General features: G+C 40.0%; 1 protein-coding gene across 8 annotated transcripts in view; it reads left to right on the top strand.

Annotated features, from left to right (window-relative positions):
- The window catches only part of DST (dystonin), a 310,970-nt gene that overhangs the window by 203,159 nt on the left and 82,293 nt on the right, over positions 1–25,518 (top strand). For all 8 annotated transcript variants that reach the window (XM_074895774.1, XM_074895777.1, XM_074895776.1 and 5 more), the window contains 13 exons: positions 1,285–1,518; positions 1,799–2,080; positions 3,716–4,261; positions 6,671–6,847; positions 11,163–11,286; positions 13,228–13,436; positions 13,708–14,025; positions 14,206–14,372; positions 14,910–15,066; positions 15,332–15,458; positions 20,969–21,031; positions 22,037–22,272; positions 23,933–24,062. In XM_074895774.1, coding sequence (XP_074751875.1) covers positions 1,285–1,518; positions 1,799–2,080; positions 3,716–4,261; positions 6,671–6,847; positions 11,163–11,286; positions 13,228–13,436; positions 13,708–14,025; positions 14,206–14,372; positions 14,910–15,066; positions 15,332–15,458; positions 20,969–21,031; positions 22,037–22,272; positions 23,933–24,062 — 2,770 coding nt within the window. The remainder of the gene's footprint in view (positions 1–1,284; positions 1,519–1,798; positions 2,081–3,715; positions 4,262–6,670; positions 6,848–11,162; positions 11,287–13,227; positions 13,437–13,707; positions 14,026–14,205; positions 14,373–14,909; positions 15,067–15,331; positions 15,459–20,968; positions 21,032–22,036; positions 22,273–23,932; positions 24,063–25,518) is intronic.

The raw sequence follows: 25,518 nt of genomic DNA, 5'->3' as shown, positions 1-25,518 counted from the left end.
CCTTATAGTCAGTGGAAAGATGCAGACACCCCTAGGGTACCTCTTAATATTGCTTACCTGTCTTAAGAATTTATGGCCTAAATGGGGTACCCATGGGAATGAAGAACTGACATATCATATGCTGCTTTTTTTTTTTTTCCATTGGCTGTTTTTGTCTGCCTAGCAGACTAGTTGTTATTTGCTGACTGATTTCTTGTGGGCACCATTGTAGAAAGGTGTCTCAGGAGGGGAATAGGGGCTTGAAAAAGGTCTTCTATAGATAAGTCAGAACTTTCATCCTCTGTGAGCTGTTTGAAAGGGAGCATGGAAATATTTTGTCAGAGAAGAGTCTTGTCTTGATATAGGGTCCCCAGGAAAGTCTTTCTAACATACTTGCTGAAGTGTTGAAATGAGCTGAAGTTTTAGCTGCCAAACTACGTTCTATAATTGCTGCAAAATCCATAGTCTAGAATGAGAATCAAATGTTATGTCTTGCAGTTTCAAGAGTGTTACACTGTGTAAGAAGAAAAAAAACTTCATTATTTCAGTAACTGGATGAATGTATTCAACAGCATAATTATTGTAAATAAAGCTCCCCTCAGATAACTGGAATGAAGATTTTTTTTATCTGACTCTATCATAGGACTAGGCAAACCACTTTGGATAAATTAAATTAAAGATCTGTCCTCTGAAATTTAATGGACTTAAATGTTCTTTGGAAATTGAAATACAATTATTGATTACAAATAAAGAAATATATTATTATGGTATTTCTAGGCTGAACAAACCAAGAAATATGGGAGAATTTACACCTGAGAAAAATGACTACAAGCTTCTGACTTTTACTCAGTCTCCTTATTTTTACAGCTTTCTGTTAGGATAGTAATGGAATGCATTTGTCATGAGACTCACCCTACTAACTGCAGTAGCAGATTTACTTTATCTCTTGATATCAAAAAAATAAGATATATTTTCTTCTGTGTACATGGAAATAATATTTGAGCTCCTAAACAAAGGAAAAAATGGCCTCAGTCTGAATAGGAGTGTAAGCCAACAGACTTGCAATTTAAAAAACAACCAAACACATTGAGCTGCAGTAACATTGTCAGATGTTGAATTGATTTTAGTTTTTAATCGTCCTATCTTCAATTTAGTAATGTATCACATGCTCTCCCAAGTTAGAAAGGACCGATATGGATCTTCCTCAAAAGATCCTATAACAGAGATAGTTCCAATAAAGTTAATTGCAAAGGTCTGGTGAATAATTTACTTACCTCTGTTTTGTTTGGGTTTTTTTCTCAAAAGGAGATACAAAAAGACATGAGAATGAGTGCCCAGACGCTGGCAGAGATTGTGAAAAATACTGAAAACTTCTTGAAAGAGAATGGAGAAAAATTGTCACAAGAAGACAAGTCTATTCTTGAACAGAAACTGAATGAAGCTAAGACAAAGTGTTTGCTCCTTAGCCAGAAGGCAGAAGAGTCCAAGAAAGAACTGGATAAAGCTATGACAACAGCAATTAAGCAGGAAACAGAAAAGGTTTTTAGGCAACCATTTCATACCTTTATTCAAACTTTTTACATGTTTCACAGGATTAGTCTTGCAACTTATTACTGATACACTGTGGAGAGATTAAAATCATATTTCATTTGGGTGACAATAAATTGCTGGTTTAGTTGCTTTATAAAATAAACAGCAACATATATGTAAATCAAAAATTTTGTTTAATGTTAATGTATTTTAAATGGTCTGTTTGTATGTGGTACTTTATAGTCCCAAAAGAAGATTTCTAAACTGAAACTGTGAAATTTCAATGTAGGTTGCAGCCATAGAACAGCTGGAAGAAAGTAAAAATACAATAGAAAATCTCTTGGATTGGCTATCAAATGTGGATAAAGAAGCAGAGCATGGCCGGAAATTTAAGCAGGCAATAGAACAGAATGGAACACACTATGAAGAGGGAGATATGAAGGCTTTGGAAGGAGAGGAGGACGATGTCAATGGTAATCTGCTGGAAATTCAGCAAGACATTGAAACTCAAGTGGATGGACTAATAATAAGCACAGAAGATAATCTGAACCAGCAGTATCAGAAAGTCAAGGTACTGTTACTGGTTTATTCAACATTTAGGTGCTAAGTGTTTCAAACCTCATGCAACATGAGTGAATTCAGTCTCATCCTTTCTGTAATAGACTTTGCAACAGGCACTAGGAAGGCATTGACATACAGCGGTAGGAATTTCAGTAGTTAGAATGTATTGCGAATTTGTCACTTTTTCACTGTTACTATGGTTGTTTCCTTCAAAATAAGAAAAAGGACATATTCTACAAGGTAGATGTTAAAAATCCTGATGGTGAGTATTCTTAATTTTTATAGTGAAAAATTAATGCTAGTAAATAAAATGCAAAAAGCAGCAACATAAATTCATACCTTTTATGTGACTTTCTCAAAAAAATCTTTGTAATAGCCAAATGATTCAACCCCCTGAAATTCCCTGTGAACACTGATAGCAATAGCTGCAAATAATAGTTTGCTGAAATTATGATCTTCAGTCCCTGTAACTTTTAAAACATGGTCAAAGCACTAATTTAAGGCTTCAAAAGGTGAGTTTTATGGCTTTTGTTGACTTACAGTTAAGGAACAAAGAGATTTTAGGTGTGGTTTGATGGACACGGTGAAAATGATTATGCTGATAACTGATACTGTTTTGGATTTCTTATTAAAAAAAAGCCAAAACCAACATAAGAAAATAAGATAATTTGGGTTTGTGTACATAATATACTTACTTTGACTTTTTTGACAGTTCTTTTCTGCACCTAATACCTACAGGATAATTGCCCACTGTACTCGTGGAAGAAAAGCATACCAGTCTATTTTACGTAGAAGACCTTCAAGAATAAAGATTTTTTGAAGGAATATATTTGAAATATGATTTGGCATACAGTTCTAGTTTCTATGACTTAACTATTTTTTACAAGATTGAAACAACTTACATGCATAGAATGTGTCCTGACATTTAATGTCAAAAGGACCTGTTTTATGAACAAGTATATTTGATAAAAATCACTGCTCTTAACAATGAAAAATGAGATTTAAAAATTGGATAATAATGTTTGTTCACTAAATATAGGAACAAAGTATCTGTATTCTTTTTAGTGTTTGATGCTTTCACTCGTTTTGGTCTGTTTGTCTGAAATGGTAGCTACAACATCTGTAATAGGAAATGGAACAGCTTTGATTTGGGAAGTTGCCTACTTTTGAATGCTTTATTTGATAAATCCTGTTTTGAGACAGGGAATGAGAAAAGTTTTGATTACATTAAGCATGTTACCCTAAATGTTAAGTAATAAGCAAGTGATTTTTATTAGGAAAAAAATTAAAGAAATTGATAATGTCTAGTTTTACTACAGTGATTTGTCTTTTGGAAGTACAGGGGAAAGTGTTTGTGATATATATATATATCCTAGTATTTCTGAGTTCCAGTGATATTTGAAGACTCCCATTTGGTCATGGCCTGAATATGTGGCCAGAATTACCACTGGTTTCTAAAATTCTGAAACTGCACAGAAATATGATGACTAGGAGTCATGCTTTCCCTTAAATAACTCACAAAATGTTTTTTAATAAATAATATGAAAACAAAGCTTTTTATCATTTTGATGGTCTTTGTTTTACTTGTGATTTCTAAGGAACCATCTGAGAAGGTGCTGGTCATAATATATTTTTTTTCTTTTAGGCTCAGCATGAGAAAATTATTTCACAGCAGCAAGCTGTCATCATAGCAACTCAGTCTGCTCAGGCACTGCTTGAGAAACAAGGGCACTACCTTTCCCCTGAAGAAAAAGACAAGATGCAAAGGAACATGAAAGAGCTGAAGGCTCAGTATGAGAGTGCCTTAGCTGAGTCAGAACGGAAAATGAAATTGACTCATTCTCTAAGAGAAGAACTTGAGAAATTTGATGCAGACTATAGTGAATTTGAAACCTGGCTGCAGCAGGCAGAGCAAGAACTTGACAATTTGGAGGCAGGTGCTTCTGCCTTCACTGGTATTATGGTCAAACTGAAAAGGCAGAAGAGTTTTTCAGAAGATGTTATATCTCACAAAGGTGATTTACGGTATATTACAATTTCTGGACAAAGAGTTTTAGATGCTGCAAGGTCATGCAGCAAAAGAGATGGTGTGAAGGTTGACAAAGATGGTATCGATACTTCAGCTACATATGCTGAAGTGCAAAATAAACTGGATGGTGCTTCAGATCGTTTCAAATCTCTCTATACTAAGGTAAGTTTTATTTATACTGAGTAGGAAAGACTAATATAATTGATTTTGTATAAAAATTCCAGTTTGTGCAAAAAGAGGTTAGCTGATAAAACAAATACTGTGGAAGTTGTAAATTCCTTGTTTCTTAAAGTTAGATAGCAGAACAAGATGTTTTTCTAGAAGAAATGCTTTATTCAAGTGCCAGACTATTTAAGGTCTGAATGGATAAAATTTTCTACCTTGTGTTGTAAGAGAGAAGTAAGACCAGATTTCTTCATTGTTCTTTCCAGCCTTAGACAAACTCGTTGAGTTTATAACAGTACAGAATGTCTGAGTAACCCCATTTTGGAGTGGAAAGAAATTGTAATACTTTTAGATGGATAACATTTCTTTATGTTCCTTGTGGTATTTCCCACAACTGCCTATTTACTTGACTTCCTACTAATGAAATGGGCATAGAAAGAGAGATACTATGCCAAGATTAACATTCAAAATTTCAATTTGATTGTGTCCTGAAATAGTTTGTCCCAATGTGACCTTTGTTGTCAGCACTAGGCAGGCAAGAATGTAGTGATTTGAGGATAGCAGTTCTTCTACACTACTCTGCCAAACAAACATTTTATGCTTAACAGTCTGAGATTAATCTCTAACTAATGGAAAACTGGCAGTGCAAAATCCTCCAGGTACCCTAGAGAGGGAAGATAATCCCAGCTCTCTGTGCCAGGTTCAACAATGGAATCTTTCCGGTAGAATTAGACAGACATCACCAACCGGTCTCACATGCCAACTTTACTGATGTTTTCAAAAAACAAAGAAAGTGTTGCTCAATATTGATAGTATTCTGAAATTTTAAACTTTAGAGATAATTATTGAACCATTTAAGAAGCAGTTGCTGTCAGTATCCTTTGACTATACCATTTCATAATCTTCTAAGATCATAGGTTCAGACTCCTTAGTAGAGCTTTAGTGTTGGTCTGCAGCAGTTGCCATCTTTGTCTGGGAATTTTCATCTCTTTCAGCGTTTTCTGCTCAGAAATGTGAATTCTGTAAAGACATGAATTTGATTGCTTTATTACAAAACCAGTGTAAACCCTGTTTTCTCCGTTTGTGAAGATGGCTCTCCCTTTTACAGAAGCTCATTTTCATTTTCCCACTTAACTTATATGAACAGTGAAGCCAAAAGCTTGTATTAACACATTAGATTTCCTCCAGTTGATTTACTGAATTAGTTTAATTATGAATGTAAAGATTTCATGGCAGAATTTTTGAAGAGCTTATTTTTATGCACATAAAAATCCTATGCCAGCAGCTTGATTTGCGGTCTGAGATTTGTCAACTTTCCATATTCTATCCTTTCCATATATACATTTAGCACAGACATAATAGACATGCTTTAAATATTTGACCATAAATATGCAGAGCAAAGTAGACTTTCCTTACTAAATTGAGTCTTGAAGGACAGACTTCTAAAAACTGAGATCTTCCACAATTTGTGAGATCTTCCAAGTTGTAGTAAACTTTTTGACTTTTGTAAAAGCTTCTTGGTTTTAATATATATTTATATTGCTTTTATTTTATATATATATATTTTTTTTTCAAACATGCATATTACTTTATAGGCTTAAATATTGAAGGAATCTTAAAGTCAGTTCTTAGTTAACTGGTTATGTGTATGCGTTCTATGTGTGCCCACCAGATGGAGACCAAGTACCACATGTAAATATTAAAGTACAGTGTATGGAAGGTTTAGAATATAAATATTTAAAGTAACTGTTTCTAAATATTATGACTTGATACAATCAGATTTTGCTTGTGAAACCATCTCCAAAAAGTCTGAAAGAGTTCCTTTTTATGTGATGATTCACTGTATACATTTTGAGGCATGCTGACATATAGAACTAATAGGATCTTGGTCAGATGGCATTCTCAAGTGACTAAAACAAAGCATGTGTGCAACACCAAGCCATATCACTTTAAGATTTTCTCTGCAGATAAGGTATTTATGAAAACAATACTCTGCTGTCTTTATTTTAATGAGCATACACTTCTGATTTTTTTTTTTTTTTTTAAATTTCTAGCTTCCACTGGCTACATTTTTGTTGTCAGAGTGCTGATAAAGAATCTTTACACTGGTGGATCAAAAAGTATTCCTAAAGCTTTTCCTATTCTAGTACAATGGGTTAGACTCCAGTTTCCCACCTGCATCAGTGAATGGATCCTACATCACGCTTGAGGAGAACAAACTGGGAAGACCCACATAGCCTGTCCAGCTATTGTGCCTCAGTTCAGAAATCTGTTAGACAGTGGGATGATGACAGGAAAAAAATCATGCAGTATTTCAGGAATGAAAGTATGACCTTGAGATTGGTATGAAATGCAGCACACAGTTTAATGCCTGGGTATTTGCTTGTTTGTTTTCTGCTCTTTTAGTGTAGCATCCTTGGAAATAACCTTAAAGACCTGGTGGATAAATATCAACATTATGAAGATGTCTCATCTGGACTTTTGTCAGGTCTGCAGGCCTCTGAAATAGCTGTGAACAAACAACTATCAGAGCCAATTGCAGTGGATCCCAAAAATCTCCAAAGACAACTAGAAGAAACCAAGGTGAAAATCTTTTAAAAGCAGAAGTACTTTTGTTCTAAAAGGAACTCCCTTTCATCTGAAAAACAGGATAATCTAGTTTAATCCAGCTGGCTGCAGGCCAAATTCTTGCCTTGCTCATGGGCGTGCAACCTTATAGTTCTGAAATGCAGCTGTCTAGAGTGTTACCTGCAACGCACTAGGGTGAGAAAAAATGGGGGAGCAAAATGCCATTAGTAGTGTGAAAGCAAGATTTCTTTTGTATCACTTAGCAAATGATAGGGTGATATCTGGGAAGTTTTTGAACTAAGAAAGGATTTAGTGATTATAGTTTGCTATCAGAGTAGGGCTTGGGACTGAGTTCCTGATAGAGACTATTTGATGTCTGTTGTTTGTGACTCTTGCTTTTTTTCTGTAAACATTTGTTTGTTACTGTATTATGAAAGGGATTGTACTGGATAAGCAGTGTGATGTGACTAGTCTGTTTGCCTGTTTGTATCCAGTACTGTTATGACCTGCAGAGAATGACTATAACATAATTTGCTCTGCACAGAAAACCAGTATTTTTTTATTTTTTCTTTTTTCTTTTTTTCTTTTTTTTCTTTGCTCTCTCGCTCTCTCCCTCCTCTCTCTCCCTCCGCTCTCTCCCTCCGCTCTCTCCCTCCGCTCTCTCCCTCCGCTCTCTCCCTCCGCTCTCTCCCTCCGCTCTCTCCCTCCGCTCTCTCCCTCCGCTCTCTCCCTCCGCTCTCTCCCTCCGCTCTCTCCCTCCGCTCTCTCCCTCCGCTCTCTCCCTCCGCTCTCTCCCTCCGCTCTCTCCCTCCGCTCTCTCCCTCCGCTCTCTCCCTCCGCTCTCTCCCTCCGCTCTCTCCCTCCGCTCTCTCCCTCCTCTCTCTCCCTCCTCTCTCTCCCTCCTCTCTCTCCCTCCTCTCTCTCCCTCCTCTCTCTCCCTCCTCTCTCTCCCTCCTCTCTCTCCCTCCTCTCTCTCCCTCCTCTCTCTCCCTCCTCTCTCTCCCTCCTCTCTCTCCCTCCTCTCTCTCCCTCCTCTCTCTCCCTCCTCTCTCTCCCTCCTCTCTCTCCCTCCTCTCTCTCCCTCCTCTCTCTCCCTCCTCTCTCTCCCTCCTCTCTCTCCCTCCTCTCTCTCCCTCCTCTCTCTCCCTCTTTTTTGCCACTAAGGGAGTAATTTGCAACTTTATGTAAATCCTAGTAAAGGCAAGAGAGGTTAGTGATGGAGCTTGTGAAGGTAAAACTCCCATTAGTTGCTTAAGATGTAAGTTTACAGAAGGTTTTGGGAACCCAATTGTAAGGTGAGTTATATAACGTTTCATACAGTCTCTCGTCTTTGAACTGACTCTTACATTTTCATAAACACATTCAATCATCTATAGTATAATTAAAATGCAAGATTATTTATTTTTCAGTGAGCAAGGCTGTTGGTTGGCCATTTCCTCACTGTTTTGTCTGTGCTATGTGGAGTATCAGTACAGGTCTGATATGTTTACTATTGACAAATGATAGTCAATGGCTGTTGGAAAGTATGTGCTTAACCATTTTCCTTACATAAGCCTGAGCAGTAGTTACCTTTACCACATGGTATCTTTCAAATCTGCCACTGGAATTGCCCAGCATTTTGGTGTGTGACATGTCAGAGAAGACAAATCACAGAAGTGTTATGAGACAACAAAATTAAAAGTGTAAATTTTGAACTCCTGACAGTGGAACAATGTAGATAAATTTGTGCTACCAAGTGCTGGAATAGTAGGAGTAACACCAATTCCAATTTGAAGCTTCATTTAAACTTTTTGTTCCTTACGCCAGAACAAATTATATCCTGTATAATGCCAATTTTCATAGAAGTAGTACAAAAGGAATGAGTACTGGGGCTCTCTTATGAAATGCCTACATGGATTACTTGCCACACAAAAGAGCTGTCAATGAATATGAGCTGGGAAGAAGGAAGAAGATAGGACGTGTCAAAAGAGTCAAAGAAAAAGAAAAAAAAAATCAGGAGACTGAAGAAAGAAAGCCAATTAATGAAAGCAAAACAAAGAGTATTTTTTAAGAAGTCAGGTGTTGCAAGTTAAAGCTGTCCCTTGTAGCCAACATGTGCAGTTGATAATCCAGCTAGACACAGACCTTGGCAGCATAGTGGGGTCTAATCTTTTTATGGGGATTAACTGTTCTTCAGAATATTCTTCAGTGCCTCTGGCATCAGCTTGTTTGCTTTCTGTCAGCGTACAAGGTTTTCATAGAATCACAGAATCTTTCAGGGAGAAAAGACTCTTGGGATCATCGAGTCCAACCATCAGCCCTACTCTGCAAAGTTCTCCCCTACACCATATCCCCCAGCATGTCATCTAAACGACCCTTAAACACATCCAGGGATGGTGACTCCACCGCCTCCCTGGGCAGCCTATTCCACTGTCTGACCACTCTTTCTGTGAAAAATTTTTTCCTAATGTCCAGTCTAAACCTCCCCTGTTGGAGTTAAACAGAAATGGTGCCAACACTGAGCCCTGAGGAACACCACTTGTGACCGGACACTAGCTGGATTTAGCTCCACTGACCACCACTCTCTGGGACCGTCCATCCAGCCAGTGCTTGACCCAGCAGACCGTTCGCTCATCCAGGCCATGGGCAGCCAGTTTTTGTATGAGAATTCTATGGGGAACTGTGCTGAATGCTTCTTGAAAATCCAGGTAGACAATATCCACAGCCTTTCCCTCATCCAGTAGTTGGGTCATCTTGTCATAGAAGGGGATCAGGTTTGTCAGGCAGGACCTGCCTTTCATAAACCCATGATGACTAGGCCTAATCCCCTAGTTGTCCATTATATGACTTTTAATGGCACTCGAGATGACCTGCTCCATTACCTTCCCTGGCACCAAGGTCAGACTGACAGGTCTATAGCTTCCTGGATCCTCCTTCCTGCCTCTCTTGTAGATGGGTGTCACATTTGCCACCCTCCAGTCCAATGGGACCTCCCCAGTTAGCCATGGCTTCAGGTAAATCATGGACAGCAGCTTGGCAAGCACATCTGCCAACTCCCTCAGCACCCTTGGGTGTAATCCATCCATCCCACAGACTTGTGTGCATACAAGTGGTGCAGCAGGTCTCTGACCACCTCCTCTTCAACTGTGCTGACCTCAGTCTGCTTCCCCTCCCCATCTCCCAGCTCCTGAGGCTGGGTGTCCAGGGAACTGCCAGTTCCACTGCTAAAGACTGAGGCAAAGTAGCCACTGAGCACCTCAGCCTTTTTCTCATCCTTTGTTACCATGTTTTCTGGCATTCTGGCATGCCTTTTTTTTTTTTTTTTTCTTTTTTTTTTTTCTCCCCTTACAAGTACAATATATTTCTCTAGTGTAAGGAAAATTCCTCTTCAGGTCTATCTGAGTTACACTGCGTCAAGTGGGTCAGCAAGACACATACTATGTTTTGGCATACTGTCATGCTCTGGATATGTCATGCTCTATTCAGCATGTGCTGAATGCACTGACATGACTTCTTTGTCCTGGCAAGGCAGACAGGATTACCATTTGAGTCATACGTTCACTGAATTAGTGTATATCAAAAAATAAATTAGAAGTCCCTTCATTTTGGATTTGAGTAAAGTTCAAATTAATCAAAACAAAGATATACACTAGCACAGAGGCCTGAAATAATATGAAGAATATTCACCCTAAAGTGCTTGTATACACTGGAGGGAGAAAGCCACTTTCAAAAGTTGATTCAGCCTTCCTGTCTTTCTCTGTTGACTCTGGACCAAGTCACAGCTAGGCTAGTCTCTAAACCTGTGTTCCTTGGTTAGATGACAACCCTAGGCAAAATTCAGTGACGCTGGGTCCAGGATTTTCCTAAACTGTGAACGTGATGATCTTGTTTCAGACTATTCCTGTTTACACTACAATACCATCCTGATCCTTTGGCAATACAAGTAATGGTGAATGTGTAACTACTGCTGATGACTGTTTTTCCTCCTGAACTGTTCTCTGATGCTGAGTTGGAAAATATGTTTTTTTTTTTTTAATAGTATATGAGTCTGTACAAGCAGTCTTTAAAAACAATTAATCAAAAGACATATTTTGAAGTTATATACAAGAAATCAGTTGAGTCAGAGACATTCTGTAAAACATAACATAAAAAAGATGGTGAATAAACTAAAACAAGGGCCAGAAGGTCAACAGCAGTCATAGCCACTGGTGAAGATTTTTCTTAAGGATTTCTTACAAACTGAGTTAGTTTATTCCCAGCTCTAAGTTTAGGTTGTATGCATATCTCAAGCCTTGCATGTGTAACTATTAGCTGTGTTGAAAAACATAACTGAAATTTTGGAATTTTATAGGTTCTTCAGGGACAAGTGTCTAACCACCAAATTGCTGTAGAAAAACTGAAAAAAGCTGCTGAAGTGTTACTGGATACAAGGGGAGAACTGACACCAGACAAAGACGAGATTCAGAAAACACTGGGTAAAATGTTTACTTTTCTTAAGACCTCTTTTTATCACTTGTGTGTGCATGCAGGTACTGGAAGAGACAAAATACAGTTTCCACATTCTTGTGTCACTGTTCAAGTCCATGTTTTGTTGAATCATAAGCTGTTACAACACAGTAACTTCATTGTTGGTCTGTCTCCTATATTGATTCATATGCTTTTCACTTAAAAGCTGTCATTTTATTTTCTACTTTTTTTTTATTATTTATTTTTTTTTCCAGAAATAGGGATTATATTTAATTCTCGTGTTACAGATGGGTATGCCAAACAGAGGTGGTGATTTGCTGAGGATCATAAATTCTTCAGTGGGAAGGAGCATGTTTGGGTTCAAGAAACATGATTCCCATCTGTTTCCAAGCAATTATTTGAAGTTTGCTTAGCCAAGAAATTATTTCCTCTGACTTTAAGAAATTGTATGTGATGGGGTTGACCTTGGCTGACTGCCAAATGCCCACCCAGCTGCCTTCTCACTCTCCTTGCCCAGCAGGATGGGGATAGAAAATAAGATGGGTTGAGATAAAGATAGGGGGATACTTACCTATTACTGTCATGCACAAAACAGACTTGACTTGGGGAAAACTTAATTTAATTTACTGCCAGATTAAATAGATTTCAATAGTGAGAATAAAGACAAATTAAAGCAACACCTTCCTCCCACCTCACTCTTTTTTCCAGGCTCACCATCACTCCTTCCTTCTCCCAACTACTTGCACCTCCTCCCTGCCAAACAGTGCAGGTCAAACGGGGAGTGGGTGGTTGTCATCAGTCCATAACAGCTCCTTTCTGTCACTGCTTCCTTCTCACACTTTTCATCTGCTCCAGCATGGGTCCTCTCCACAGGCTAAAACATTTCAGGGTGGTCTTGCTCCAGTGTGGGCTCTCTACAGACTGCAGTTCCTTCAGGAGATATCCACCTCCTCCAGCATGGGGTCCTCCATGTGCTGCAGTGTGGTTATCTGCTCCAGCATGGTCCTCCACAGGCTTCAGAGGAATCTGTGCTCCAGCACCTGGAGCACCTCTTCCTCCTCATTCATGTCTGACCTTGATGTCTGCAGGGTTGTTTTTCACACTTTCTTTTCCCTCACTTCTCAGTTCCAAGCAGCATTTTCCCCTTTCTTAAATACATTTTCCTAGAAGCACCACTAGCTTGGCTGAGGAACTCAGCTGTGCCCTGTGGTGGATCAGTTGGAGCTGGCTGGAACCGTCTGTGTCTTCCATGGGGCAGCCCCTGGCCTCTTCTCACAGAGGCCAAAAACCTTGCCATTATGAAAACCTTACCACCTACACTCCATACTCTTCCCTATCAGTTGTGAAAAGTAGCACAGCATGATATCCACCACTGTCTGAAGTTTGAAGGCTCTCTATGTGTATCACACAACTATCTCTTACTGGAATACCTTAAATAACTTGCAGAGCAACCAAAGAAAACAGCTGTGGGCTTGCCTCTTTGGACTCGGTCATGAAACTCCATAAGAGGTACATGGAACTTGTAACTTTCAGAGGCTTATCCCAGAAGTGTTGGAAGTCTAATGAAGAACCATGTGGAAGACCCTTTTAGCTCTAAAAATAGCATGAGACATAATTGTAGAAGAGCTGTCTTAATAGTCTGCTATTTTATTTCCTGGGAACCGTCAACAGCTGTCATAAGCTGGAGTTGCATGGGAACCAGCTTCCCAAAGCTGTGGAGTACAGCTGTAATAAGCTGCTCCCTCATTTGCCTTGTCCTGTGGCCTTCTTGGCTCTGTTGGAAGATTTTGATCTTTCTTTGTGTGTTTTTACTGAATAAAGATGATGGTTTCACTTCATTCTGATGTAGGCAATTTTTGACTCACACTTACCTGGTAAGAACTGGTAAAATGAGTTAAAAGCTTAGTTTGTCTAAAGATAAAAATTGAAATATATTTTCTCTTTATCAGATGATATTGTGGAGAGGTATGACAATTTATCCAAGTCTGTGAATGAAAGGAATGAAAAGCTCCAAATAACTCTGACGCGATCCTTAAGCGTGCAGGATGGTTTGGATGAAATGATGGATTGGATGGAAGGAGTTGAAAAGAGCCTTGAAGAACAGGATCAAGTGCCTTTGAATTCTGCTGCTATTCAGGATATTATTAGTAAAAGCATTGTAAGTGTAGCATTCCCTGAAAGAAGAAGCATTTGTTTGATAATTGAGATTGCAAGAAATAAAACCTTAATTTGGCATCTTTAATTGATTTAAAATACCAAAGAGAAATGTTATATATGATATATGAAACCATATAAGGATTTTTATAGCTGAAATAGATGGATCTGCACTGATGGTCTGGCTGTACTGATTTGTTGCTTGGTGTGGTGGACCAGTTTCACTTTTTAAAATTTAGTTGTAAGCAATACAAAGTAATTGTTGCTTGTTTCAGATGCTAGAACAAGACATTGCGGGTCGCCAAAGCAGTATAAACACTATGAATGAAAAAGTGAAGAAGTTCACGGAAACAGCAGATCCATCCACTGCATCCACGCTGCAGGCTAAAATGAGTGAACTTGCAGGACGGTTTTCTGAAGCAAGTAACAAGCATAAAGAGAAGCTTATGAAAATGGAGGAGTTGAAGACTAAAGTGGAGTTATTTGAAGATCTGTCAGAAAAACTTCAGTCATTTCTAGATGAGAAGAACCAGGCACTCAGTGAGACAGAGGCACCCAGAAAGGATGTTAGTGAAGTGTCTCAATATATGCAGGTACTGTATGTACCATGCCATTTGTATATATTGTGCATTTCTAGTCTAACTCACCTAAGTGATTGAACAATAAATAAGACATGCTTGTTTCCCAAATTTGGTTGGTTAGCTAAAATCAAGAATTTAATTTTGAACAGTGTTTGTAAAGTCTAACATGAAGAATGTAATACTATTTTGCAGGAAGCTAGTGTAGAATTGACACAACATAAGAAGGATCTGGAAGTTTTGCAGCAGCTTCTTGAAGAACTTTCATACCATGCTCTTCCTGGAGATAAAGCATTGGTGTTAGAAAAAGTTAATGCTTTGTCAAAGAAATTCAGAGAGGTAGAGGAGACTGTAAAGGAAAAGTAAGTTGAATAATTATAAGTGTTTCTGCTTTGAATCGTAATGTGAATGTTGTGATGACTGCTATTCTCTTGCATGAAATTTCAAAAGATTGCAGTTAACCACAGAGTAAAGAGGGTTTTTTATTTTTAAAAAAGAGATTCTATTTGGAAATGCCTCTGCAGTTTGTCTGTCTGGTTCAAGAGCTCTAATGTGGGCTGTAAAGACAAGTAACTTTTCAAATTTTGCGACATTCGCAGGACTCCTGTCAGTTCCAAGAAAACCCTACTTTGCCCCTTCTGTGGTAGAACATAAATTACTGCTTGTGCAGTTTGCTTTAGAGTACTGTTTGGAATCAGGTTGCAAAGGAAAACTGGAGAAATTATAAGAGCTTCCATGTAAGTTACCTGTACAGCAAGATTTTCCACATTCTGCTCATATCCATAAAATTAGCTTTTGTGACTCTGAATTTAGGAATAGCAGTATCAGATTGATAATATCTGTTGGTTTAATTACCAGAAGGAATACTGATATTCCTTTAATTCTCTTTAATTGTCTAGAGAACAGGATGTATCATCTTGTCAGAAACAAATGGATACTTTTGAGCTTCTTGTAGAATCATTAAAGAAATGGATAAAAGAGACAACAGAACGAATTCCAGCAGCGCAACCCTCTCTGAATACAGAGGAGTTAAAGAGACCTTTGGAAGATACATTGGTAAGACATTGTAGAGGAGAAGTGAAATATGGCTGAAGGCAATAGGGCATTTATTAGTAACATAAAAGTACAGACTTAAGGTGTAAGCAGTCACAGTAATTGGGACTAGGGAGCTTGCAGTCTGCATTTACATTCCCATTTCCTTTGCATGTTTGGATATATTGCAGGGGATTCCCAAGTAGCAGGGTTGCTCCTTTCTCTACACTAAATCTTCTAAGTCTGAAATCAGTTTTGTGATGAATAAATGACTGTCTTTTTTAACCAGAATTTAAAAGATGAATGGACATTAAAAGCACCCGAACTGCAGGAAATGAATAGCAGAGGAACACTGTTGTGTAATCTAATTACTGCTGTGACTTCTCCTGCCAAACTGAGAGCCGTTGCAAAATCAGGTATGCATTTGTATAATCAGGTAAGCCTAACATGTCAGGAATTTTTAAAACCTTTAAAACAAAAATGAAAATATTTCGCCCTTGGATTAACTTTGTGAATACTATGGCTTGTGAGAAGTCAGTTAGCTGTGTCTGTTCTGATCATTATTTGCTGTGATTCTCATTTAAACTAACTGTTGTAGTAATTCAGTTACACATTCTGATTGCTTTACACTGCCAAAATAGCATAAAAGTGCTTTGATGTAAATGTTTAACAGGTCCTAAAGCTGTTACTTCAGTACGTAATTCCCAGATAATGAACAAAATGAGCAGTATCACTAGTTGCCTTCACCTCACCCCAGAAAGCTCCTAATAATGAGAAACTGGCTTATTTTGATCGGTGTTCAGCGTTTCACATATCCACCAAGTCTGCAAGTAGGACAGATACAAACTCTGCTTTCGCAAACACTGATGTACCTGCACACCTGTGCTGCTACAGAGGTACCTCTTAATGGCCACAAGGCTGTATGATGCCAAGCAAACACATAAAGGTTTGCGGAGTCATGGAGTTTTTGTTAGAAGGGTGATGACATGGTTTATCTGCAAAGTGAGCCTAGGTGAACCTACTCATCCCAATATGATAGCATAAGTAATGCTAGTCAGTATTTTAGTTGAAACAGCATGGAAGGAATTCAACTCTATACCCCAGCATGACTTTTCCAGGGCCAAAATGTGTTTCCAGTCTGGAGCTTCAGCTAAATCCTTTTTACTGGTAATCTGATTTTAAAGACAGCAAATCTGTTTCCATGATTTTTGGTACTCTAGTGTTTAAATGTTAATTTGTTTTACAGAAACCAGTAATTCTACTAAGTATCATTCAAGCCATAGTTCAAGGCATGTGTTACCTAGGGTTTTTTTAATGGCCATAAGCACATTTTCAGTCATTTCTTGAACTGACTAGGTCTGGAAATAAATTCAAGTGTTTTGTCTTCCATTGGTCATATGCAAAGGACTAGGAGGATGGTGACTGCCAGAAGATACCTTTTTGGCAAGAGTAGAATGCTTTCTTTCTTATGTTTCTTTGTAGTAGCTGCCGCTGGTTTCATTCTTATTTGAATTTGAAATGAAAATGTTTCAAAAAACATTTTGTAACCTTATATGGGCTATTTGTCCTCCTTCCTCTGCCCCTTTCTCTACTCCTATGCATCCAGATAGAAAAATAATTAAATAACTAGCATATAAGAGCAGCTGTAATCCTCCAGACTAGAGTATTCACCCTCCTAGACAAGAGCTGTACTGTGTATCACTTAATCACAGTTATAAATACTGAAGTCCAGCTAATAGAGCATGAAGATTTACAAGGCTCTGGCTGGGGCCTGTGACTTCTCTGATCTGGTTTGTTTTCTTTTGCCATCCTCCAGCTGCCACTAATGTGGTTCTCGCTGCCCAGCTGGTACTGTGGGATGGATGCATAGGTTTTTCCAAGGCAACTGTTAATCTTTCTCTGTAAATGGCTTGTCTGGGAATATATATATACAAGAGAGTGGGAAGTGATATTCCTTGCAGTTCTCTGTGGCTTAACCACATGCCCCAGCTCTGTGGTCTGATGGCATTTTACAAAGCCCATGTAGCCCTGGTTCCAGAGGCTTGGAAATTATAGTTAATTAGTAGGGCTGCCTGGGTGAGTGGCTGACAGTAAGGACTTCAGGTGTAACAGTAAGGACTCCACATTGCAAACCCTGTCATGGAGCAGATGCTCAAGTCTTGCTCGTGACAAGGTAAGCAGGCATTCATCTGGTTGGTATCAGGGGCACTTTATGCTCTTGCGGTACAGTGCTGCTAAATTACAGAATATTTTAGGTTGGAAGAGACCCTTAAGATTGAGTCGAACTGTTAACCTAACACTGCCAAGTCCACCACTAAAACATGTCTGTAAACACCATCCATGTCTACATGTCTTTTAAATGCTTTCAGGGATTGTGACTCAACCACTTCTCTGGTGGGTGAAGGTGTCCTGAGTAAGTAGTGCCTTTGGTAGAGCTGTTTGCGATGGGGCAGGAGTTAGCTGGGCTCATTGACAGAGCTTTAAACTAGATTTAAGGGGGAAGGGGGCAAAACACCAGCCCACCTGAAACGCATGTATACCAGTGCACACAGCGTGGATAAGAAACAGGAGGAGGTTGAAGCCGTGATGAAACAGGAAAATTATGATGTAGTGGCTATCACAGAGACATGGTGGGATGTCTCCCATGACCAGAGTGTGCCAGTTGATGGCTACAAGCTCTTTAGGAGGGATAGACAAGGAAGGAGAGGTGGTGGGGTGGCACTGTATGTTAGGGACTGTTATGATGGCTTTGAGTACAAGTGTAGTGAAGACAGGATGGAGTGTTCTTGCGTTAGAATCGGGGAAGGCCAACAAGGCAGATGTTGTAGTGGGAGTCTACTGTAGGCCACCCAACCAAGACAGAGAGGTGGATGAAATATTCTATAGGCACTTAGGTGAAATCTCACGATCGCTTGCCCTTGTTCTTGTGGGTGACTTTAACTTCCCAGACATCTGCTGGAAATACAACACAGCAGAGCGGGACCAGTCCTAGAGATTCCTGGAATGTGTGGGAGAGAACTTCCTAACAGAGCTGGTGAGTGAACCGACCAGAGAAGGTGCCCTGCTGGATCTCCTCTTTGTGAACAGAGAAGGACTGGTGGATGATGTGGTGGCTGGAGGCCAACCTAGGGCACAGCGATCACAAAATAATAGAGTTCTCTATTCCTAGGGAGGCCAGGAGAGGGGGCACCTGAACTGCCATCCTGGACTTCCAAAGGACTGACTTTGTCTTGTTTGGGCACCTGCTTGGCAGGATCCCTTGGGAGACGATCCTGAAGGGTATAGGGGCCCAGGAAGTCTGGACACTCTTTAAGAAGGAAGTGTTAATGGCTCAGGAGCAGGCAGTCCCCATGTGCTGTAAGAGAAGCCAGCGGCAGAGAAGACACCCTGGCTGAACAGGGAGCTTTGGCTGCAACTCAGGGAGAAAAGGAGAGTTTACAGCCCTTGGAAGAAGGGGCTAGCGACTCACAATGATTACAAAGATGCTGTGAGGCTATGCAGGGTGGAAATCCAGAGGTCTAAAGCCCAACTGGAAATTAATCTGGCTTCAGCAATCAAGTACAACAAGAAATGTTTCTGTAAGTATGTGAGCAGCAACAGAAAGACCAGAGAGAGCCTCCATCCCCTGCTAGACGCAGGAGGAGACATGGTAACAAGGGATGAGGAGAAGGCTGAGGTGCTTAATGCCTTCTTTGCCTCAGTGTTTAATAACAAGACTAGTTGTACTGAGGGAATCCAGCCTCCTCAGCCAGAAGACAGAGGCTGGCAGAATGACCCCCCCCACAGTCCAGGAGACAGTCAGTGACCTGCTGCATCACACAGACACACACAAGTCTATGGGACCAGACGGGATACACCCGAGGGTGCTGAAGGAGCTGGCTGGGGTGCTCGCCAAGCCGCTTTCCGTCATTTACCAGCAGTCCTGGCTGACCAGGGAGGTCCTGACAGATTGGAAATTGGCCAGTGTGATGCCCATCTATAAGAAGGGTTGGAAGGATGATCTGGGAAATTACAGGCCTGTCAGCTTGACTTCGGTGCCCGGGAAGCTGATGGAGCAGCTCATCCTGAGCACCATCACACAACACATGTAGGACAATCAGATGCTCAGGCCCAGTCAGCATGGGTTTGTGAAAGGCAGGTCCTGCTTAACAAACCTGATCTTCTACAACAGGGCGACCTGATTACTGGATGAGGGAAAGGCTGCGGATGTTGTCTACCTTGACTTTATTAAGGCCTTTGACACCGTTTCCCACAGCATTCTCCTGGCAAAACTGGCTGCTCAGGGCTTGGATGGGCACACGCTTTGCTGGGTAAAAAACTGTCTGTATGGCCGGGCCCAGAGAGTTGTGGTGAATGGAGTTAAATCCAGTTGGCGGCCGGTCACGAGTGGTGTCCCCCAGGGCTCGGTGTTGGGGCCACTCCTGTTTAACATCTTTATTGATGATCTAGACGAGGGGATCGAGTGCACCCTCAGTCAGTTTGCAGATGACACCAAGTTGGGTGGGAGTGTTGATCTGCTCGAGGGCAGGGAGGCTCTGCAGAGAGACCTGGACAGGCTGGAGCCATGGGCTGAGGCCAACTGGAGGAGTTTCCATAAGGCCAAATGCCGGGGGCTGCCCTTGGGCCACAAGAACCCCCAGCAGCGCTACAGGCTTGGGGAGGAGTGGCTGGAGAGCTGCCAGTCAGAGAGGGACCTGGGGGGGTTGATTGACAGCCGGCTGAACAGGAGCCAGCAGTGTGCCCAGGTGGCCAAGAAGGCCAATGGCATCCTGGCTTGTGTCAGCAATAGCGTGGCCAGCAGGGACAGGGAAGGGATCTGACCCCTGTACTCGGCACTGCTGAGGCCTCACCTCGATTCCTGTGTTCAGTTTTGGGCCCCTCACTACAAAAAGGACATTGAATGACTCGAGCGTGTCCAGAGAAGGGCAACGAAGCTGGTGCAGGGTCTGGAGCACAGGTCGTACGAGGAGCGGCTGAGGGAACTGGGGGTGTTTAGTCTGGAGAAGAGGAGGCTGAGGGGAGACCTCATCGCCCTCTACAGCTCCCTGAAAGGAGGTTGCAGAGAGCTGGGGATGAGCCTCTTTAACCAAGTAGTAAGGAATAGGACAAGAGGTAATGGCCTCAAGTTGCGCCAGGGAAGGTTTAGACTGGATATTAGAAAGCATTTATTTCCAGAATGGGTTGTTAGGTGTTGGAATGGGCTGCCCAGGGAGGTGGTGGAGTCCCCATCCCTGGAGGTGTTTAAGAGTAGGGTCTACGTAGCGCTGAGGGATCTGGTGTAGTTGGTAACTGTCAGTGTTCGATTAATGGTTGGACTGGGTGATCTTCAAGGTCTTTTCCAACCTAGACAATTCAGTGATTCTGTGACAGCTCTGGGCTTCTTTGCTGTTTAATTTTTAATGCTCTCCTCAGAGCCTCAGCATTTGCCAGCTAGCCCTCTATCAGGCCATACCCAGACATGGCTGGGTAAAACCATGTTCTCAGTAGGCAGCAGGGAACAGGTTCCTTTTAGGGAGGGGTAGGAAGTGATGTTAGCCTTATGCGTGTGAGTAGGCCTCATAGCTAGGGTATAGACCTTTGTCTACTGTAGTTGTTTATTTAGCATAGTATTGTGAGAGGTAGGACTGCTTATACATCATGCATATGTGCATACTTATATATGCAACCATGTGTGCACCCACCCACTATGCATATGCTGTGCATATGTGGTACCACTTATGGTACTAGTTGGCTGCAACAGCTTAAAACATAAACCAACCTTAAAAATATTGAAATAAAACATTTGCTATTACAAGGTTAGCATTCAGCTATTTCTTTAATGTTATAATGAGAGCTATGTATCATGCTGTTTTGAAGATGAAATGCAGTGCTAGGGTTTTGGTGGGAAAAAGCCCGGATAAGCATGGGACTTTGTCTTGATCCACAGGTGGCACGATGTTAAATGGTGAAGGAGGAGCTCCAGGAACTCAGGATTTCCTGAAAAATAAAGGCCAGTAAAAATTTCAGGATATGATTAAGAAATGTCCTTGCCAATTCTTGTTAAATATGTAATTTTTAAGTCTTGTACATAAATCTGCTTGTAGAAGTCACTGCTAGACTGAAATTTCACACCACCATCAGTGTAATGTACAGTAAAGCAACTGTATTGACTAGGATATGATACTAAGATTAATTGTAAAAATACTTTCAGTGTTTTCTTTGATGACAGAACAAATCTGGATGCGTTATCTGAATCGATCTGTACTTTTATAATCTAATACAGGGATACCTGTATTAATATAACACATGGCTTTTGAGAAAATTTTAACAATTGTGTATATGGTTTGAAAATTGTTAACACTCACCAGTGTTTACAACATGCACATACACAAACATATATATATATATATATATATATATAAAGACACCCTTTTTACATACATTTGTATCACTGTATGTGACGAATCCCTTTACCGAAACAAAAGAACTTACAAAGGCACGTTATATGTGCTTATGGGTAGCCACATACCACATCCTGAGTCTGCAGTGTCCATTCTCCTAAACAATAGTCTACTTAGTAAACAGACTGCCTGCTGTGCTCGGTGATAAAACACATTTATAATGGTAGATGAATATGAGGGAGATATTACTACAGTAATATTTGGCTGTCATGTAACTAACTGAACTGTAGTCCAGTATGTTCAACTTACTGTCATGGTATCGTTGTTTAAAATACTATAGTAACAATAGGTAGAAGGATTGAAAGGTATTTGTGTTACTGTGTGTATTAATGATTTCTGTGAAATAAGATGATCTTGAAAATAGGGACTTACTTTAGATCATTCATATGTAGTGTTGCCACATTTGGAGTGAACCCTAACATGTTCAGTGACTTCTTATTTGGGGGACTATTAGCTATTGTAATTCAGAGTACTGTTTAGGAGTTCTTGAAGTCTGAGTATTGTTTGAAGGGCTTGTAACCTCTAATGTAGTCTACGCATCTCTCCTTTTACAGAACTGACAACTGTTCAACAAGCCATGTCTGATGTAAATCACAGCTACGAAGATTTGGGAGTTTTATTGAAGGAAAAGATTTCAGAACTGGAAAGCATACTTTCAAAAATGCAGAATATTCAGGAAGAATCCACCTCAATGATGCAGTGGTTGCAGAAAATGGACAAAACTGCATCAGAGTGGGAAGCTGCTCCAACTGATAGTGAGGCGGTTAAAGCCCAAGTTGAGCAACATAAGGTACTTTGTGCCTTCAAAAAAATACTCTTTCTTGCAGTTATTGGGCAAATTCTATTAGAACAACTGATATCTCAGCCTAGATAAATATTGTAGAGAGTATTTAAATTATCCTAGTAAGCATGCTGGTCAGGCTTAGAGCCAATCTGTCAAACTGTGTCAGTGGAGTGAAAGGAGCACTGTGTCAGAGAGGAGTTTTGAAGCTCAGAGAATAATAATTGGTGGCCAGTTTAAATAGGTGAGGCTATATTGATTATGCAGTAAACTTTTTTGATCTCCTTAGTGGTTTAGAGATAACATACTGGATTGCTTGTTAGATCTGAAGGTCTGTATCTATCCAAAAGCTGTTTCTGCAGCTACTGGTTCACTGACACTCCACAGACCTCCTGGTCTCTGCAGCTGTGGTTTATGTCTATTCCAAGGTAGTGTTTCTCTTCAGCAGCCATGTCTTCTTGTATATAGTTGCACAGCAGTCTCCTCCCCCCTTTTTAGTTGATATGAGAAAACCACTGAATCAGCAGTAAGCTTCTGTCCTGTTTCAGCATTGGAGATGTATGCTTCTCTATCAGTGAAGGACAATATTTATACAAGTAAAGGTTCATCTATAAAGGGAAATGTAATGAATAGGGAAAATTCTTTCCTTGCCTGTGATTATGGAAAATCAAGGACAGAGTTTGATTCAACGGAGGTTCTTCTTTTATATTTGGCAAATCACCTTTAAAAATTAACCTGAGTGACTTTCCGCAGACTTGGATAACATTCAGTCCTAAAACTCAGGTTAAATGTGGAAGAAAACTAGCTCCTTATTTTTTAACAGAGAATGTGCAAAGCTAACGTGACCATCTTACCCCTGGTGTAGTAATAGAAGAGTATTTACAGATAGCTGGAAAACCAAGTGAGTGCTCAGGCAAGAGTCATCCTTCTGATGTAGTTGGACCTTTCACTAGAAGTTCTGAATCAAGCAATTTGTTCTGTGTTTATTTTAGTGGGTCTTGGATAATTAAAATGCAGCTCCATGGGGCAAGTTCTGTTACTTAAGAATATTCATATAAGAGCCCTTTGCCAGGCATATAAGGACTGTTCACTTCTGTCTGTAAGAACAGTATGAATTAGGAATTGCTGGGGCATCTCAGTCTCCTGGTAGGTCTACACTTTAAGCTGTGGTGCTCTGTAAACTGTAGTTCTAGACGATCTACAAGAAGCAGTCTGTCTGTGATAGCAGGACTTCCACTGAGGTAAATGAGGTCACACCATACTCCTCACGGTTGGTGCTAGCTGGGTTATTTCTGCTGTGAATTGTACTGTGTGTTAGTCAGTTTGCCTTCTGTAGAAGAACAGATTCCAAGTATATGTGTATATGATGGGGCCTAGTGGAACTTACTAATCTGAATTCTTCTAGTCCTGTCAGTTGTTCAAATCAAACAATAATTTTTGTTATTATTAATATAGTTTAAATTTGTCAGGTTCTCTCCCCAAAAAATTGACCAGCAACATCCACCATTATAAAGTATTTTGAGATTCATAGCAGAAAAGTAGTATGTAAGTGTTAGATATTTATTGTTTGTCTTCATGCTTGGCATCTAAGTATTATGGACTTCAAACTTTACACTTTAATGTTCCTCTTTGGTCTCTTATTTATTTATTTGATCACTTGAATTTGCAGCTTTTTGAATCTGAATTAAAGCAAAGTGCGAATAAAGTGCAGGAACTAAAGGACAAAGTGACAGAACTGTTGGAGAAGAACCCTGACTCTCCTGAGGCACCCAAGTGGAGACAAATGTTGGATAAAATAGGTACTTCAGTAAAGCTGTATCATAGCTCAGACTGATTTAGAATTTGTTTTATTATGAGTTTTTTAATGTATTAGCAATCACTAGTATTTTTAGTATCTTGTTCCCTCCTACCCCTTAAATTTGTGGAAATAACCCCCTGGACAGGAGTGTAGATCTGGAGTAATTTCCACCGATGTCCATGGGCTTTGGATTTATATCAGTGCAATTGGGAGAGGCTATAGCTTGACTCTCTGTTTGAGAGGGCTTTATTTTTTCAAACAGTGTGCAGCTGAAACCCAACTGGTCAGTTACTGCTCCAGATACATACGTTGTTCTTCTTACAAAATATAACAGATTAAGTTAATTCTAATTTCATGTAAAGAACAGTTTGAGTTGTTGGTAATGGTCTTTTGCATGCTTTTTTTCCCATGCACTAGTGGCTTTTGTCATTCTGTGGCTTAGGTGGCTCTTTGCCATTTTCTAAAGCTTAAATCTGTAAATTTTTCCCCCCAAAAAAGGGAAATTACTATGTTTGTATAATAGATTTTGAGATACTGGAGTGCATAATTGTCATGAGCTTTTAAAAATTCTTCTTAGGTTTGTCATCTTTTGAATAAATCATATGTCAGTCTTGTTTCATACTAATACTAATAGGCATTTCTATAGGTACACCAACCGTAATTTTAAAGCTGACAATTTTTTCAGTCTGTCCTGTTTGTAAGTGAAACTCTGAGAAGTTTAAGTAGCAGGTAGGGTCTCCAACAGAACTTGAGTGGGGTTGAAAGGGAATTAATAAAGAACAAGCAGAGGTCAAAGACAGTGAAGTGGCAAAAGAAACTGATAAAACAGGCATAAAATTCAGAGACCAGGAGAGTTAGCAAAATATCAGGGCTGACTGGGCAAACACTGACAGTATCACAGAGGGAAGGGGGAAGTTACAAGACCGTAAGACTCAGTGGCTGCTCTGGAAGCCACTTGCTACAAAGTGGAAGACACCATGGATTGGTCTAGGTATGAACCTAAGCTCACAAGCACTTTTAAAATACCTTTGTGCAGAAGTATTCTCATTGCCTGTCATTGTGTACCTGGTTTAAATGTCTAAATGAAGCAGTTAATTTCCACAGGCTCCTAATACAGACATTTGAAAGAGGTGTGCTCCTTCAGAGGGCTGCTCAGAGTAGAAGCCTAAATTAGGGCTTCTGCTCATCCTTGGAAAGGTATCAATTTTTTTTTACTGAATAAGCAGGAAGATTTGTCTTATCTAAATCAGACACTGAAGTTATAACTGAGTACAGCCCTTTTACATCATTTGAGGCCAAAGCCTAAATTTGGTGGTATTTAATTTAGTAATATTCTAATCCAGTTTTATTGCATGTTATATATTTATTGCTCAAAAAATGCTGCACGTGGCTGTGCTAAACTGCAGACCTTCATCCAAGTGTATATGGGTCTGACTGTTAAAAGATGTATTTGCCGA

Source organism: Athene noctua, chromosome 1 (genome assembly GCF_965140245.1).
Source record: "Athene noctua chromosome 1, bAthNoc1.hap1.1, whole genome shotgun sequence".
Classification (NCBI taxonomy): domain Eukaryota; kingdom Metazoa; phylum Chordata; class Aves; order Strigiformes; family Strigidae; genus Athene; species Athene noctua.
Note: the sequence above shows the minus strand (reverse complement) of the source record. Positions and strands in the feature narration are given on the sequence as shown.